Consider the following 16,270-nt stretch of genomic DNA (forward strand, 5'->3'; position numbering starts at 1 on the left):
TGGAAGGAAAGGCAGAAAAGGAGGAATTGGTTTTGGGGGTGACCAGTGAAATATACCTGCTGGAGCGAGTGCTACAGGTGGGTGCTGCTATGGTGACCAGTGAGCTGAGATAAGGCGGGGCTTTACTTAGCAAAGACTTATAGATGACCTGGAGCCAGTGGGTTTGGCGACCAATATGAAGCGAGGACCAGCCAACGAGAGCATACAGGTCACAGTGGTGAGTAGTATATGGGGCTTTGGTGACGAAACGGATGGCACTGTGATATACTGCATCCAATTTGTTGAGTAGAGTGTTGGTGGCTATTTTGTAAATGACATCGCCAAAGTCAAGGATCGGTAGGCTAAATCTGTTCCTGGTTCTAATTTTTTTGAATGGGGCATGCTTATTTAAGATGGTGAGGAAAGCACTTTTAAAGAATAACCAGGCATCCTCTACTGACGGAATGAGGTCAATATCTTTCCAGGATACCCGGGCCAGGTCAATTAGAAAGGTCTGCTTGCTGAAGTGTTTTAGGGAGCTTTTGACTATGATGAGGGGTGGTCTTTTGACCGCAGACCCATTATGGACGCAGGCAATGAGGCAGTGATTGCTGAGATCCTGGTTGAAGACAGCAGAGGTGTATTTAGAGGACAGGTTGGTCAAGATGATATCTATGAGGGTGCCCGAGGTTACTGATTTGGGGTTGTACCTGGTAGATTTCATGATAATTTGGGTGAGATTGAGGGCATCTAGCTTAGATTGTAGGACGGCCGGGGTGCTAAACATATCCCAGTTTAGGTCACCTAACAGTACAAACTCTGAAGATAAATAGGGAGCAATTAATTCACATATGGTGTCCAGGGCGCAGCTGTGGGCTGAGGGGGGTCTGTAACAAGCAGTAACAGTGAGTGACTTATTTCTGGAATGGTGGATTTTTAAAAGTAGAAGCTCAAACTGTTTGGGCAGTTCGACCTTCTACTTTTAAAAAGACCTGGATAGCATGACAGAACTCTACAGGCTGTCTCTGCAGTAGATTGCAACTCCACCCCCTTTGGCAGTTCTGTCTTGGCGGGAAAAGGTATACACATACATAGACATTTTTCAGCTCTGATTTTACCACTCAGAATCCAGAATGGATATGACAATGGGGCCAGTACAGGATGTAATAATCCCTTACAACAATCTACTTTTTGTTCTTCTTGACTTGTTATCTGGTAAACGCTACTATGTGTCAAGAAAAGAGCCCCAATTAGGGGTTAGTGTACTCCAGTAAAAAAGGTCTGGTTTAGATGAAAAACTATTTCCCTATGTCCCCGTTCATAGGGGCATGAGAGACTAGTCAGTGGTAGAATTGAGTTGGCACTTTATTGGCCCAAACACCCATAGAACCACAAGGTTGAGGTTACTCATGGACAGTAATTAATAATACTTTTTTTTTTGCATTGATGCATTGTGTCTTCTAACAGTCCAAGAATAGGATCCAAAGTGTTAGGAAATATTTGTTCCCATAAATACAAAGGAGGATGTCTCTCGTCATATCTCTGGCACTTTAGTCAGACTGCCAGACTGTGCACCACAGAGCCAATCAGGAGAGAATACATACAGGTCAACGGTGCCAATTGAAAGTCAAGGGGTGTGTCTGTGCCTTCTAGATTACTCTCTCTTGACAGAGAACCCCTGTGGTTCAAGTCTGCTCTGCGCATGTCTGAAAGTGATAGAGCCAGCAGACAAGAGTTTTTCACAGTATGTCATAAAAAAGTATTACATTTATTAATGTATGTAAAATGCTAATATGAATTAGATCCAGTACAATGGAATAACTAAGACCTAAATTTGAATGCAGCGTGTTCCGATTCCTCCTTCTCTTTCTGTCCAGCAAGGTCAACCAAAAACACTTGGCCTGATGGTTCATGCAGATGCTGGGGCAGCAATATAGAAATGTATTGATCCCTGAAATGATTTTACTATTAAATGACCCATATCACAACCCTCATACCTCTTCACAAAAATGTACCTAAATCAATTTTGGAAAAAGGATTTTACTCACAAAAGACGTAGGAATGTATTTTCCCAGTTAGAAATAGTAGGCCATGCATCAAATAACTATTTTCATCAGAAAAACAAACCCTCAAATGCAATATTGCATTTTGTAAGTTGTCTGCAGCTGGCTTGTTGTGAATGCACTCAAATATCAAGTCATTATCAAGTTATGTAAACTGCGTTCTAATTCTTAACCACAAAGGATTTGTCTTAATTTATAGTATATGAAAGTGATGCTATAAAAAGGATTCTTTCACATTATCAAGCTCACTGTGACTGACAAATCACTGCCTATTACTGTATTTAAAAAGAGCATAATGAAACAGTGTTTTTCATGAGGCCTACCTGTGCTCCTTCCTTTAAGCACCTCTGTATGAACACCTCTCCTGTCCTTGATCCATTCCACATACAGCTATTTGTGGATCTTTTCAGTATCCATGTGAAAGTTAGTTATTGCAAGGATGGAACATTTGTTGACTTAAGTGTTTTTTTTAACACCCATGTAAAATGAAGTTATGCAAAGCTTACAGATTTAAGTCTAATAGCATGAGATGAAAGTAGACAAACATCAGAGTTTGCAATATGAAGGTAAAGTCAGTGGATTCTGAACCTTGTTTGAGGTCAGTAGGTCACAAGACCAAGGAGCTATTGAAATTCAATTTTTTGAAAAATTCATGTAAAACCATGTGAGATAAAAAAAAATGGACAAACTAAAGGGTGTGCAATGTGTAGGCCTACTGGGTGGACATTCTGAACCTTGTTTGAAGTCACTAGGTCACATGACCAAGGAGCTATTAAAATTCTACATTTTGAAAAATTCACCCAACATCTTGTGAGATGAAAATTGACAAACTAAAAGGTGTGCAATATAGAAGAGTAGTCAGTGGACATTCTGAACCTTGTTTGAAGTCACTAGGTCACATGACCAAAGAACTATTGAAATTTGAATGTAAAAAAAGTGTGTACTTTGTTCACGCTCCCTAACTAATTCAACTAGGAATACGAAACGCTGCTCACATTTCCACATGTTTATTAGCTTTAGAAAGCACCTTCATGTCTAAATCGTGAAAATAAGACCTGTGCAATGTTGTGCGCAATTTTTCCAACATCGTGACACTTATTTGGAGTATGTGGCTCAAGTGAACATGAAACTGTCTTTACCTCGGTCGGTAAGATTCATAATGAAAATTTATGTGACAGGTGAAATGAACGCGATCTTCTTTATCACCTAACATATTGCACAATTTGACTTCAGGTATTTACTTAGAAAGTACCAACAAATATTCACATTTATAATAACAAAAACGAAGAAATCGTTTTGACGGTATTGAAAAACCATCCCATGGCTATTTCCAAATACCTCGTTATACGGTATGCCGCCCAAGGCTACTAATTACCGCTATTTATAATCTCCCTAGCCACCCCGGACCTGTGATGACTATTGGCGTGAATTCAGACCCTGCAAACGCCTGTGGAACCGTTTCCAGAACTACTGTACGCGTGGCACATCCCCCTCCTGCTGGCAGTGGAAGGAAGACTACTACACATGTCGAGAGTGGGAGAAGAACCCAAGTCCGTTTCACTTTGAAACGGCCTAAGCAGCACAGGAACCAGCAATCCTGCATTTACAGGGCAAATGCCATCAACATCCAGAAATATTGGCTACAGTTTGCTTATGAACAGGAAATTGTGAAAGATCTCTCTTGCACTGTCCCCAAACCAACTCTGACTTGTCAACTCTGAATGGTATTAGGAGAGTGTACCTCTACTGCTTGTGTAACCGATGTGAAATGGCAAGCTCGTTAGCGGGTGCTAATAGCGTTTCAATCGGTGATGTCACTCGCTCTGAGACCTTAAAGTAGTTGTTCCCCTTGCTCTGCAAAGGCCGCAGCTTTTGTGGAGCGATGCTTTGAGGGTGGCTATTGTCGATGTGTGCAGAGGGTCCCTGGTTCGAGCCCAGGTAGGGGCGGAAGCTAAACTGTTACACTTGAGAGTCACAGCGTTCTACACCGAGATCAATAACACAAGTATTGACTATGAAAATGTCCATTCTATTCTTTCCACAAGTTATACAAATTAAGATATGCGTGAGCAATATACTGAGCAATGATATCCACTCACTGGCCAGTTTATTAGGACCCCCCTTGCCTCCAGAGTAGCCTGAATTCTTTGGGGCATTCTACAAGGTGTCTGAAACATTCCACAGGGATGTTGGTCCATGATGGCATCGCACAGTTGCTGCAGATTGGACGGCATCGCACAGTTGCTGCAGATTACATTTAATGTTGCAAAACAGCTCGTTCCTGCTCATACCTAAGATGGTCTATTGGGTTGAGGTCTGGGGACTGGGCAGGCCACTCAAGTAAACTGACCTCGCTGTCATGTTCCAGGCAATGATTTCCACTGCTCAATTTTCAAGTGTTGGTGATGGCGTGCCCACTGGAGCCACTTCTTGTTTTTCGCTGATAGGAGTGGCACCCGGTGTGGTCGTCTGCTACAATAGCCCATCGGTTACAAGGATCAATGAGTTGTTCGTTCCGAGATGCCATTCTGCATATTACTGTTGTGCTGCACCGTTATTTGTCCCTTTGTGGACCGCCTGTTAGCTTGGACGATTATTGCCCTTCTTCGATCTCTCTCATTAACGAGCTGTTTTCTCCCACAGGACTGCATGTTTTTTGTTTGTTGCATCATTCTCGGTAAACCCTAGACACTTGTGAGTGAAAAGCCCAGGAGGGCGGCCATTTCTGATACAGGGTCCGGCGCGCCTGGCACCGACGATCATGCCACACTCAGTCACTTAGATCACTCGTTTTGCCCATTCTAACGTTCAATCGAACAGTAACTGAAAGCTTCGAAGCATGTCTGCTTTATATAACAAGCCACGGCCAGGTGACTAGGAGCGATCCGTGCTTCTACACCTGCATTGCTTGCTGTTTGGAGTTTTAGGCTGGGTTTCTGTACAGCACTTTGAGATATCAGCTGATGTACGAAGGGCTATATAAATACATTTGATTTTCATGAATGGGGTGGTGTACCTAACAAACTGGCCGGTGAGTCTATTTTGGTGAAAATAATTACTGTATTGGCATAAGGGTAACAGCACCATACCATACAGAATTCTGGGTCGCACCAGTGATCTGACTTTTTTTTATACTGTCTTGGTCATTGTGTGGAAAGACTCAAGTGAGCGCTTGTATGTTTCTCTATGTAACAGTATAATTTTAAACCGTCCCCTCGCCCATACCCAGGCGCGAACCAGGGACCCTCTGCATACATCAACAACTGACACCCCCGAAGCATCGTTACCCATCGCTCCACAAAAGCCGCAGCTCTTGCAGAGCAAGGGGAACTGCTACTTCAAGGTCTCAGAGCAAGTGACGTCACCGAGTGAAACGCTATTTAGCGCGCACCGCTAACTAAGATAGCCGTTTAACATCCGTTACATCTACCTTTTGAAATGGAGGCCAGTGTTTCTGTAACACCATTACACGGGCTCTTTGTCTTTATTATTTCACAGGATACCTCATCTACAGTCTGTTATATACATTCAAATGTATATAATAAAAATAAATTAAAAAGTGAATCCTTTTTCAACCCTCTGGTATGTTTTACTTACTGGTTGTATTTAAACTATGACATTTATGAATGTAACAATACAGTACAGAATGTGAATCACTTTATGAGTGTGAATTGAAACCTGTTCCATTACAGGGCAGTTGTCAATACGATGAATATGACCGGGTCATGGTCCTCTGGTCGGTAAGCGGTTGAAATACCCTTTGAATGAGACATCCATCCACTATTGGTGGCAGGGAGGTTGTTCTAGCTTTCATGTCTAAACTATTTTCATGAACATGCTCGTCAAATATTTAGTCTGTCCAAATCATGTAAAGACCAGGGGATGTAATAACCATGTCAACACATGTTACGCCCACAATGTTAATGCTGCCACCCTCTCACTGGGTGTAGACTTTGGTGATGTTGTTGTATTTGCCTTCAGGTGCCTCATACTGGGCCTTGGGCGGTGTGTAGCTGGGTCCCTGGTGGTTGAAGGGGAAGAGCAAGGGGTCTGGCCTCAGTGCTGCCTGGTAGAGCTCCTCTGACTCCAGCCTCAGCTCCTCCAAAGCCTCCCTCTGGGCCTCCACAGCCAGGCCTACTGCCTCCATCTCTGCCCGGTGTTGGGTCTGCTCGTAGCAGAAAGTCAAAATGTGGCACAGAAACTGGGTATATCAAAATGTCTACAAAGAAGGTACTGTCAATGGCTGCTCACTGATTTCTGCTTCCAAATATGACTGTAGTGATAGTTTAAACCAACAATGGCTTACAAGATCACATTTACCTGTTTGTAGCGGGACCACTCCTTCAGCAGTAGAGCCCGACGTTCACTCTCCTCAAAGGGAAGCTGAGGAGCACCACGCACCCTAGGAAAAATGAACAAATAGAGTAGGGACCTATTCAGGTGTACATTAGGACAGAGAAATTCATTTGGATTACACTAATAGTGTGTCACTCAACAGAACAATCAGTTATGCACAGCATCATACTCAATTTCAATCCATCAGCTGATTTTGGTGTGTTTCTAAGACTATTGCTGGAGATCACTATGGTAAGCAGGGTTCAAACTAAGCCACTATTGACTGTTGGGGGTGAAGCAACAGTAAATATTCCAAGCTTATGGATGTGCCTACGTCAATGGTAGGGTGTGCCCACCATAGTAACTCATGGTGGTGCCCAGATTTTGTATGGGAATGTCAGCCACTCCATTAATTTAAACACTAAAGGTGGGTGAGCCATACCTGGTCTCGTCCATGTATTTGGCTGGGGTTGTGAAGTCTTCAATGGGAATGAGCTCAGGAGGAACTCTCTCCAGCTTCTTCAATTTCTTCTTCAGTCTCTCTCTCACCATCTGCTCTCTACGAGGGTCCACTTTCTTCTTCTTCTTGGGCTCTGCTCTGTTAGAGCACACGCAGGCAGAATGAGTGAAAGTTGAGCTTGTAGTGCATTTCTAACAAATGGTGCCTAAGGGAACTGCAAAGAGAGTCTGAAAGTGCACCAGAGAAAAAACCTTTATAGACAAAAGGATTTTGAACGTACCTTAGTGGCGCAGATGTCTTCAATGTGAGGACAGATGCAAACCAAGGACCTTGACTGACATGACCGTCCACTCCCATCAAAGAGCTGTGCAGAACAACATACCAAATCAGAGGAAGGGGAGAACTACTAGTTAGCTCAATCTAGCCACTGTAACAGATCAAATCAAGCTTTATAAAGCACATTTCAGACATGGAATGCAATGCAATGTGCTTTACAGGAAAGAACAAATGAAAATAAAAGCTGAAGTATTTACTACACAACAAACATGATAAAAAACAAAAAGAATGACAAACTGAACAACCAAAAAGCACCCTAAGGAAAGGCAAAGCTGAAAAGTTGTGTTTTAAGAACTCTTTATGTCTACAGTTTCAGCCCACCTAAGGTACGCTATTCCAGAGGCTGGGGGCATAATAACTAACAGCTGCCTGCCTCTTGGTCCTAGGCTTTGGGATAGTTAAAAGGCCAGTGCCAGAGGACCTGAGGGACCTACTGGGTACATAACTTAAATGCATGTCTGACATGTATTGGGGTGCACAATTGTGGATTGATTTTTTTTTAAACAATCGAATTATCTTAAAATGAATTTTAAAACTAATAGGCAGCCAGTGCAGAGACCTTAAAACTAACGTGTGCTCTCAGTCTGGTCTTGGTCAGTACCCACGCTGCTGCATTCTGTATGTTTTGCAGTTGACCAATGGCTTTCTAAGGTAGACCAGACAGGATAGCATTACAGTAGTCAAACCTGCATGTAATAAAAGCATGGATGAGTCTCTCTGTATCAGCCTGAGAGAAATGGTTGCACCTTGGCAATGTTCCTTAGGTGGTAAAAAAAGCTATTTTGGTCACATTCCTAATGTGTGATTCAACATTTTGTTCAGAATCTAAAACAACACCTAGGTTATGTACATGGTGTTTATTTGTATTGCCAGTGAGTTAAAATGTGCAGCTTGATTTTCTCTCTGTGCTTTGCCTCCAACAATAAGTACCTCGTCTTGTGTTGATTTAGCTTGAGGAAGTTGTGAGCCATCCAAGTATTTAAATCACTAATACAGTCTAATAATTTATCCGTGGAGCTAAAATCTTCTGGTGACACAGGAATGCAAACGTGTGTATTGACTGCGTAGCAGTGAAAATCAAAGCTGTGCCTTCTGATAACACTACCAACAGTTTATATATTTTACCAAAACACAACCAGACCCTTAATCGAACCTGGTGGAACTCCACTGCAGTGAATAGATAACGTAGTTAGCTAACTGGCTCAGGTTTTAAAATACAGCTGGATGAGAAAAGAAAACATGTTCCAACTGCTGTAGCTAACGTTAGCTAGCTTGCCTATGCTAACCAGAATTGCATGAGACAACTCACCTAACGTTAGTTGGCACTGCAGTCTGTCGGGACAATACCCTACACAGGGCACGCGATACAGCAATGGACATGATCGATATACTATTTGATTACTATTCAATCAAATGAGATGTAAGTTATTCACGTGTATCAACACATTTTATCATTGCGGTCACCTTTGCCAGCCGCAGGACGGAAGTGCAACTTGAAACAGACATTTAGCTCGAGCTTCAGATGGACACTTTCGATCCCATTGTTGAAGCTCGTCTCCCTCACGTTACGTTGCAACTCGGTCTCAGAGCATGTCGTATTATTATGTACGTAAATACACGCCATTTGGTATATGTTACGTTTAGTATGGTTGCATAAGACAGATGGTTACTTCGGTGGTTGGTTGAGGTGAGTGAGTGGGTGGGTGCATAACGCAAACGTTAGCAACACTACTTACAACTTTGGGACTTATTAGCATGTTAGCTAAACCTAACCTATATCCTAAAGTTAACCCTAACCCTAAACTCTAGCCACCTAGAGCTAGAACTCGTAACATATTGTAATGACCTGACTAGATCATTAAGGAACAATTGTCCAGATTGAGGCTTAAGTTTACGAATTGACGGTTTATTAACCCAACTTTACACAGGCTACTGTTTGGCCTTAGCCCACGCCAAATAAATGAAAGATAACCCACAAGCCAACCGTGATCTTCTTTTGTGAAGGCCAGACATAAGAGAGAGAACAAAAGCTAAACCTGGTCTTAACATCCAATGCTCCATCCCCCTGCCAACCCCCCTCCATGCTACTCCGCCAACCACCAGGATGCCCGGCATCACAGAACATTCCAGGCATTCCTGTGATTGGCAGATAGCAGGTTGATTGACATTTCTGATTTTGCGAACACTGGGTACTGGTAAGTAAAACACAACCACCCAAGAGCCTAACACATAACACACAGCTGTCTCTGCGGGTTGCTACATAATCATACGTTTTGCAAATTCGTAACATATTGTAACGACCCTGGGGACCTCGGGCTAGAAGGTCGAGGGTTAAAGACCTGCTCCCTGCTGTTTCATTACAATATTGCACATTTTGCAAATTTGTAACACATTGAGAGTCTTTCAAATTCGTAATATATAACACTTTTAGCTAACTCGTAACATATTGCACATTTTGAATTTTCGTAATATATAATGTGTTTAGTATATTTGTAACATATTGTACGTTTTGCTGATTCGTAAGATATAATACGAATTGTAATTCGTAACATGTCATACAAATGGGTGATGGACATCCACAAATTAATACATACCATACGAAAGTAGAATATCATACTAAACGGAGTGTCCTTGATTTACATAAAGAATAACAAGATATGCTCTGAGACCAGATTGCACTCGTTACATCAGAGATACAATTTGTCAGTAACATTAGACACTTTTTCAAGTAAACATAGCTACATAACTGAATAAATATTGTACAAGTAACCATTTAACATTTCCTTACAGAAACATGTTGATCAGAGTTATTTTGTCGAATGTTGTTGTCTCAATGATTAGATACACATTATTTAGGCAAAAGGTCAAATTTCCACTAGTTACCACAGCCTCAATGTCGACTGGTCTATATGGTAAAAAAAAATCATGAAACCAAGAATGTGCTTTTTTGTCATAATTTAGAGTTAGGCATACGGTTAGCAGTGTGGTTAAGGTTAGGTTTAAAAGCACCCTTTAAGAATATAAATTGTAGAAATAGGCGGGGTTTATGACTTTGTGGCTGTGGTAACTAGTGACGACCCAAGATTGCCAGAGTTTGTCATAAAAGCGCCCCTAAATTGACTCCCGGTTCAAACAGATACATTGACCTTCGTGGACGTAAGGAGGAATCAACGTTATGTCACTGCTCAGAAGTAAGTAATATTGTTATTTTTCATAAACCACGCGCCACGAAATGCATGCTTTAGTTTTTCTGCTAACATGTTTGTCTTGCTCTGCAAATGTGTCTGCGTAGTAACGTTGATAGCTTGTCTGTCTGCCAAATTATAACTAGATGCTCCAGACAGTCGACAAAGTTCAAACTATTGTTCATGGCTAGTTGCTCACTACTGACTATAGCCTACATTTGTGAATTTAAACATTGTGTTCCCCTTTAGAGTTGTCACCGTTTAGCCTCTCCAGCTGTGATCATTATTCATAATGAATGAATAAAGGACAGTTGTCAGTCTGTTTCTACATGTAAACTTGTGTATTTCTTGTCATGTGTCTGCCCTCCACATATTCAACAACTGACAGTTGCATCTATCGTTTCATTTCTAAAGGCTAGTTGAGTTGAAAAATGAATGTAGGGTGAAGGTGACCGTGGCACTATTCATAGTTGCATGAGAATTGCATTGACACTGCAGTGGAGTTTTATGATAGAACTCTCAAACGTTTATGCAGTGAGAGTAGGCAAGACAGCCTTCTTTTAAGTCTTTTAAGTATTTTTACTGTTTTGTCACTCAAACCATGTCCAAAGCTGCAGGAAGCTTGATTAGTCACCTCACACCGACTTCTTTCTCTCCATCCAGATGTGTTTATTGTGTCTGCTAAGCGGACCCCGTTTGGAACCTACGGTGGGGTGCTGAAGGATCACAGTGCAACAGACCTAGCAGAGCATGCCTCCAAGGCTGCCCTTGCTGCTGGGGGAGTTGCACCTGAGCTTGTCAACAGTGTTATCTTTGGAAACGTAATGCAGGTGTGTCAAACTCCAAAGAGCAAGCTGAGGCGAGGATAAACTCTCTTGGAAGGAAATGTGAGAGTTGACTTAATAAGACAGATTCTCTTTCTCTCCAGAGCTCTGCAGATGCTCCATACATTGCCCGTCATGTGGGCCTGAGGTGTGGGGTGCCCATTCCAGTGCCTGCTCTCACCGTGAACCGCCTGTGTGGGTCCGGCTTTCAGTCAATCATCAATGGCGCTCAGGTACAGTAGACACACTAAGCAGTAAGACTCTACATAGTCTACACTGTTACTCTCCACTGAGGATTTCTTAATGTATCGCTGTCTGAACTGGACTCCTGCCCACTGTACACTATATAATTTAAAAAAATATATTATACAAAGTTTTTGGTCACAGAGACCCCAGGAAAGTTCTTTCTGCTGCAGTGTCCCCTACCCTTTTGTTTGTAGGTCAATTGTAGGTGCATGGTTTCTTCCTCTGCTGATTGCTTAGGAACATTTGCAGCCTTGTGTGTTTGTCCCCTTTAAGACCCTGTATGTCTCTGTAGGAAATATGTTTGAAGGATTCAGAGGTGGTGCTGTGTGGCGGCTCGGAGAGCATGAGCCAGGCGCCATATGCTGTCCGCAACGTCCGCTTCGGAACCAAGTTCGGACTCGACCTCAAGGTATTGAATTAATAAATGAGGAGCGGTAAGAACCAAATGTGTGTGGTTTTGATAATTTTTGACTGCAAGAGCCCTTTAACAGCTGCTCTAAACCAATGCCAAGGACTCATCTAATGTGTTCTGTATTCTTTGTCTCAGCTAGAGGACACTTTGTGGGCGGGGCTTACTGACCTGCACATTAAGATCCCCATGGGCATCACAGCAGAGAACCTGGCAGTGAAATATGAGATCAGCAGAGACGACTGTGACAAATACGCACACCAGACCCAGCAGAGGTGGAAGGCAGGTTAGAGGTCAACTCTTACCATAACTAAGCTTACATGTTTACAATTCTTCCTTAAGGCATGAAGACTGTCCTGATTTTAATAAGGAATTCCTGATTGTGTCCTCGGTAAACCAGAAATACTTCTGTATCTTGTCATGACAATGAACAGTTTATCCAGATTTCTATCTGAATGCTGACTACATCACTGACTTTGTCTGTGCGCTCTAAACTTTAGCCCATGAAGCGGGCCACTACACGGCAGAGATAGCACCCATCGACGTGAAGGCAAAGAAGGGCAAAGTACCCATGACCCAGGATGAGCACCCTCGTCCCCAGACCACCCTGGAGCAGATGGCTAGGCTACCCCCTGTCTTCAAAAAGGGAGGAACGGTTACTGCCGCCAACTCATCAGTGAGTTCTTAACAAAACCGATTCACTTCTGGGTCCGAAGCCCTTTCACCCAGTTCCTACCAGCGCTTGCTAACGGAGTATCACATTCAGTCTGTCCCCAAGCACACCGGTTTTAAATGGAGTGCAGATCATTTTTGTGTGCTAGGTTTAAATCCTGTGCGAGTTTTGAATGTACTGTTCTGCAAGATATGCTCCTTTTCAACAGGGTGTGTCTGACGGTGCTGCTGCCGTGGTGATAGCCAGTGAGGAAGCTGTGAAGGAGCACAAGCTCACCCCATTGGCAAGAATAGTGGCCTATCACGTCTCCGGCTGTGACCCAAGCATTATGGGAATCGGTGGGTGACTCGCAACATATCTCATGTACTTGATGAAAACATATGATACAGCCAAATATAGTCCTTTCCAGCATGGCCATCTAGTGGTTTCTGTTGGTAAGATTGTCATTCTCCCCCTCAGGCCCAGTTCCAGCCATCACAGAAGCCCTGAAGAAAGCAGGTCTCACTCTCCAAGACATGGATCTGGTGGAGGTATGCTTGTCGAAGTTCATGAATAGGAAGTAGGAACTGGTGCAGGAAATTGCAGATATTGTTTTGCTTTACTCAATCTCCTTCTTGTAGTGCACCCTATATAATTGACTTCCTCCTTCTCACTTGCTGTTTCTCTTTCTCCTGCTCTGACTTCTCATGTCCTCTTTCTCACCTTTGCTGTCTCTCAGGTGAATGAGGCATTTGCTGCTCAGTACCTGGCTGTTGCCAAGGCATTGGGTCTGGACCCAGAGAAGAGTAATGCTGATGGAGGGGCTATTGCCATTGGCCACCCCCTGGGAGCCTCTGGAGCACGCATCACTGCTCACCTGGTCCACGAGCTCAGGTAACCACACCAGTAGTCTTCTTACCACTCAGAGCACTACTTATCATTCTATGTAGTTCAACAAACAGTGTATCTGACCAATATACCACGGCTAAGGGCTGTTTAATACCTCAGCATACAGGAACTAAACCAATAAATAATGCTATTCAATGGCTGAGCAATTCATATTATCTCACAGGTGCGTGATTTCCATTTTGTGGTTTTGCTCTCTCCTTCAGGCGGATTGGGGGAAAGTATGCTGTGGGATCAGCTTGCATCGGTGGCGGTCAGGGTATCGCCATAATCATAGAGAACACTCACTGAGGAACCGAGCAAACCATCCACAATTAGAATACCATCCACACTCTTAACACACACCACACCCTATATACTCAATAGAGTACATGCCATATACACACTCGAGTAAGACTGTTTTTGTCCAAGGTAGAGTTTTCTTAGTATTGACTAAATGTAAGAATATCCACTTTCCAATGTAAAAAATAAATACAAATTAGGCTCTTTGTACGTTTGACCCACACTTCAAATTAGACATGACTCCAGCATCTACACTCAGAAAAAAAATACAAAGATCTCATAATTACTCCAGAAAATGGTTGCTGTTTCTCTGAACACAGAAGACAATGGTATTTGTATGTTTAGGAACATAAATGTCTAAACTTCCTCCTTTCTTGGATGTTTCATATTCCTGTTACCTTTTTCTAAAAGACAGTATGGTTGCCATACAATCTGCTTAAAGAGGCCCTGTGACTCTGAAGGGCTAACTCCTGTTTTTGTAAGTCTTTTTTTGCCTTGGAGACTATGCTAGCTCATAGCAGGACATACCATTTACATCTCGCTGTAGTATATGAATAGTTGAGGTGAGTGTTATTGAGTTGAGGTAACCAATGTTCCTTTCTGTGGAAAGAGAAGTAACTTAATAATTGATCCAGAGTTTCTTGCCTGAATTATCACTCCTTTGCATGGATCACCATTGCCTTATCTACTGGATATATATGTAAGGTTGCCTGTAAAGATCTTTTTATGATTAAAGTGAACCTGGGATTCACAAATTGTATTGTGTGAGACTGTTGGTGATTCTTTATGGAGTATCATGTAGTAGTTACTCGGTTTTTCACTGTCTATTGCCTGAAGTTGACACCCCTTCAAAGTAGTGGCTTCAGCTGTTTCAGCCACATATGCAATCTCCACAGACAAACATTGGCCATAGAATGGCCTTACTGACAACCTCTGACTTTCAATGTGGCACTGTCGTAGGATGCCAGCTTTCTAGCAAGTCAATTTGTCAAAATTCTGCCCTGCTAGAACTGCCCCGGTCAACTGTAAGTGCTGTTATTTTGACGTGGAAATGTCTACGGGTAACAGCGGCCCAGCCGCGAGTTGTAGGCCACACCATCTCAAGGAACTCTAGTGCCGTAACATGTAAAAATTCTCTTTGGTTGAGTTCCAACCTACCTCTGGAAGCAACGTCAGCACAAGAACTATTGGTCAAGAGCTTCATGAAATGGGATTCCATGGCCGAGCAAACGCATGCGTAATGCCAAGCGTCGGCTGGCGTGGTGTTAAGCTCGCCGTCATTCGACTCTGGAGCAGTGGAAATGCATTCTCTGGTGTCTTGAATCACGCTTCACCACCTGGCAGTCTGACAGACAAATCTGGGTTTGACGGAAGCCAGGAGAACGCTACTGGTTGCATAGAGAAAGGGTTTGCATAGTGCCCACAAGTTTAGTGGGAGGAGGAATAATGGTCTGGGGCTCGAGCCCTTTAGTTCCAGTGAAGCGAGAGCCTAATGCTACAGCATTCTAGACGATTCTGTGCTCCCAACTTTGTGGCAACAGTTTGGGGAAGACCCTTTCCTGTTTCAGCATGACAAAGCCCCCGTGCACAAAGTGAGGTCCATGCAGAAATTATTTGTTGCGATTGGTGTGGAAGAAATTAACTGGCCTGAACAGAGCTCTGACCTCAACCCCATCAAACACCTTTGGGGTGAATTGGACCGCGGACTGTAAGCCAGACCTAATCATCCAGCATCAGTGCCCAATCTCACTAATTATCTTGTAGCTGAATGGAAGCAGGTCCCCACAGCAATGTTCCAAGATCTAGTGGAAAACCTTACCATTAGTGGAGGCTGTTATTGCAGCAAAGGGGGGACCAACTCCATATTAATGACTTTGGATTGAGATATTTGACAAGCAAGTGTGCACATACTTTTGGTCATGTAATGTATCTCAGGATCCACATCGATATAGCAATGTGCTGCTCTGTGCAGTGTGTCTGCAATGAAGGTGACCTGGAACGCCACTGTAATCTTGGTCCTAGAAACTGGTCCTATGAGACTGTAGATACATAGATACATTTGTAAGTCGCTCTGGATAAGAGCGTCTGCTAAATGACTTAAATGTAAATGTAAATGTAGATGCAAATATTTTCATAGACAGCTCATCATTACAGCTCAATTACAAGTATGAACATTACTCCTCTTACCAGACAAATTCAGCATTCATAGATTTAATTTACAATGTTTATTGACTATAAATTGTTTTATTTTATTGATAAATGAGTTCTCAAAGGACTACAAGGGCCAAGATTTGTTTGCGTTGTTTACGTCAACGTCAAATGCAACGTGGTTATATACGTAACTTCCCCGGATGTCGGTCTTTTTTTCATAGCAAAGGTAAGAATGGCTTCTCACCACACTACCTTATAAATAAAATCGGTGTTCATCCATACAAAATGCACCAAATAACCGCATCCAATGTATACGAGGCTATTGATTATGTCCTTAAGAGTATTTATGTTTGAATATGGTTGTTTTGTGTGTGATGATTTGTAAATAAATAGCGTTATGTTTCGTAAGCGTAGGCCCACAGCCTGCTACATATCTCAACGC

The 16,270-nt window shown here is 42.7% G+C and overlaps 2 protein-coding genes across 2 annotated transcripts; one reads left to right on the forward strand and one right to left on the reverse strand.

Annotated features, from left to right (window-relative positions):
• Window positions 1-5,507: 5,507 nt before the first annotated feature.
• Window positions 5,508-8,689, reverse strand: mrpl40 (mitochondrial ribosomal protein L40). Its single transcript, XM_064937009.1, has 5 exons — window positions 8,483-8,689; window positions 7,118-7,201; window positions 6,820-6,975; window positions 6,363-6,444; window positions 5,508-6,207 (listed from the first exon to the last, which is right to left on the reverse strand). The coding sequence occupies exons 1-5, from the start codon at window positions 8,551-8,553 to the stop codon at window positions 5,980-5,982; spliced, it is 621 nt and encodes a 206-aa protein (XP_064793081.1). The 5' UTR covers window positions 8,554-8,689; the 3' UTR covers window positions 5,508-5,979.
• Window positions 8,690-10,228: 1,539 nt separating this feature from the next.
• acaa2 (acetyl-CoA acyltransferase 2) lies at window positions 10,229-14,437 on the forward strand. The gene is made up of 10 exons (XM_064937010.1): window positions 10,229-10,364; window positions 11,022-11,188; window positions 11,287-11,415; window positions 11,721-11,837; window positions 11,976-12,123; window positions 12,338-12,513; window positions 12,719-12,848; window positions 12,970-13,040; window positions 13,229-13,383; window positions 13,602-14,437. The coding sequence occupies exons 1-10, from the start codon at window positions 10,349-10,351 to the stop codon at window positions 13,684-13,686; spliced, it is 1,194 nt and encodes a 397-aa protein (XP_064793082.1). The 5' UTR covers window positions 10,229-10,348; the 3' UTR covers window positions 13,687-14,437.
• Window positions 14,438-16,270: the final 1,833 nt, after the last annotated feature.

The sequence above is a fragment of the Oncorhynchus masou genome, chromosome 25 (assembly GCF_036934945.1).
Source record: "Oncorhynchus masou masou isolate Uvic2021 chromosome 25, UVic_Omas_1.1, whole genome shotgun sequence".
Classification (NCBI taxonomy): Eukaryota; Metazoa; Chordata; class Actinopteri; order Salmoniformes; family Salmonidae; genus Oncorhynchus; species Oncorhynchus masou.

Coding starts and splice junctions, on each gene's coding strand:
- mrpl40 (XM_064937009.1), bottom strand. CDS start 8,553: ATGTCCATTGCTGTATCGCGTGCCCTGTGTAGGGTATTGTCCCGACAG. Junction 7,202..8,482: donor GCAGTGCCAACTAACGTTAG/GTGAGTTGTCTC, acceptor TGTTCTGCACAG/CTCTTTGATGGGAGTGGACG. Junction 6,445..6,819: donor AAATACATGGACGAGACCAG/GTATGGCTCACC, acceptor CATTTTTCCTAG/GGTGCGTGGTGCTCCTCAGC.
- acaa2 (XM_064937010.1), top strand. Junction 11,189..11,286: donor TCTTTGGAAACGTAATGCAG/GTGTGTCAAACT, acceptor CTTTCTCTCCAG/AGCTCTGCAGATGCTCCATA. Junction 13,384..13,601: donor CACCTGGTCCACGAGCTCAG/GTAACCACACCA, acceptor TCTCTCCTTCAG/GCGGATTGGGGGAAAGTATG.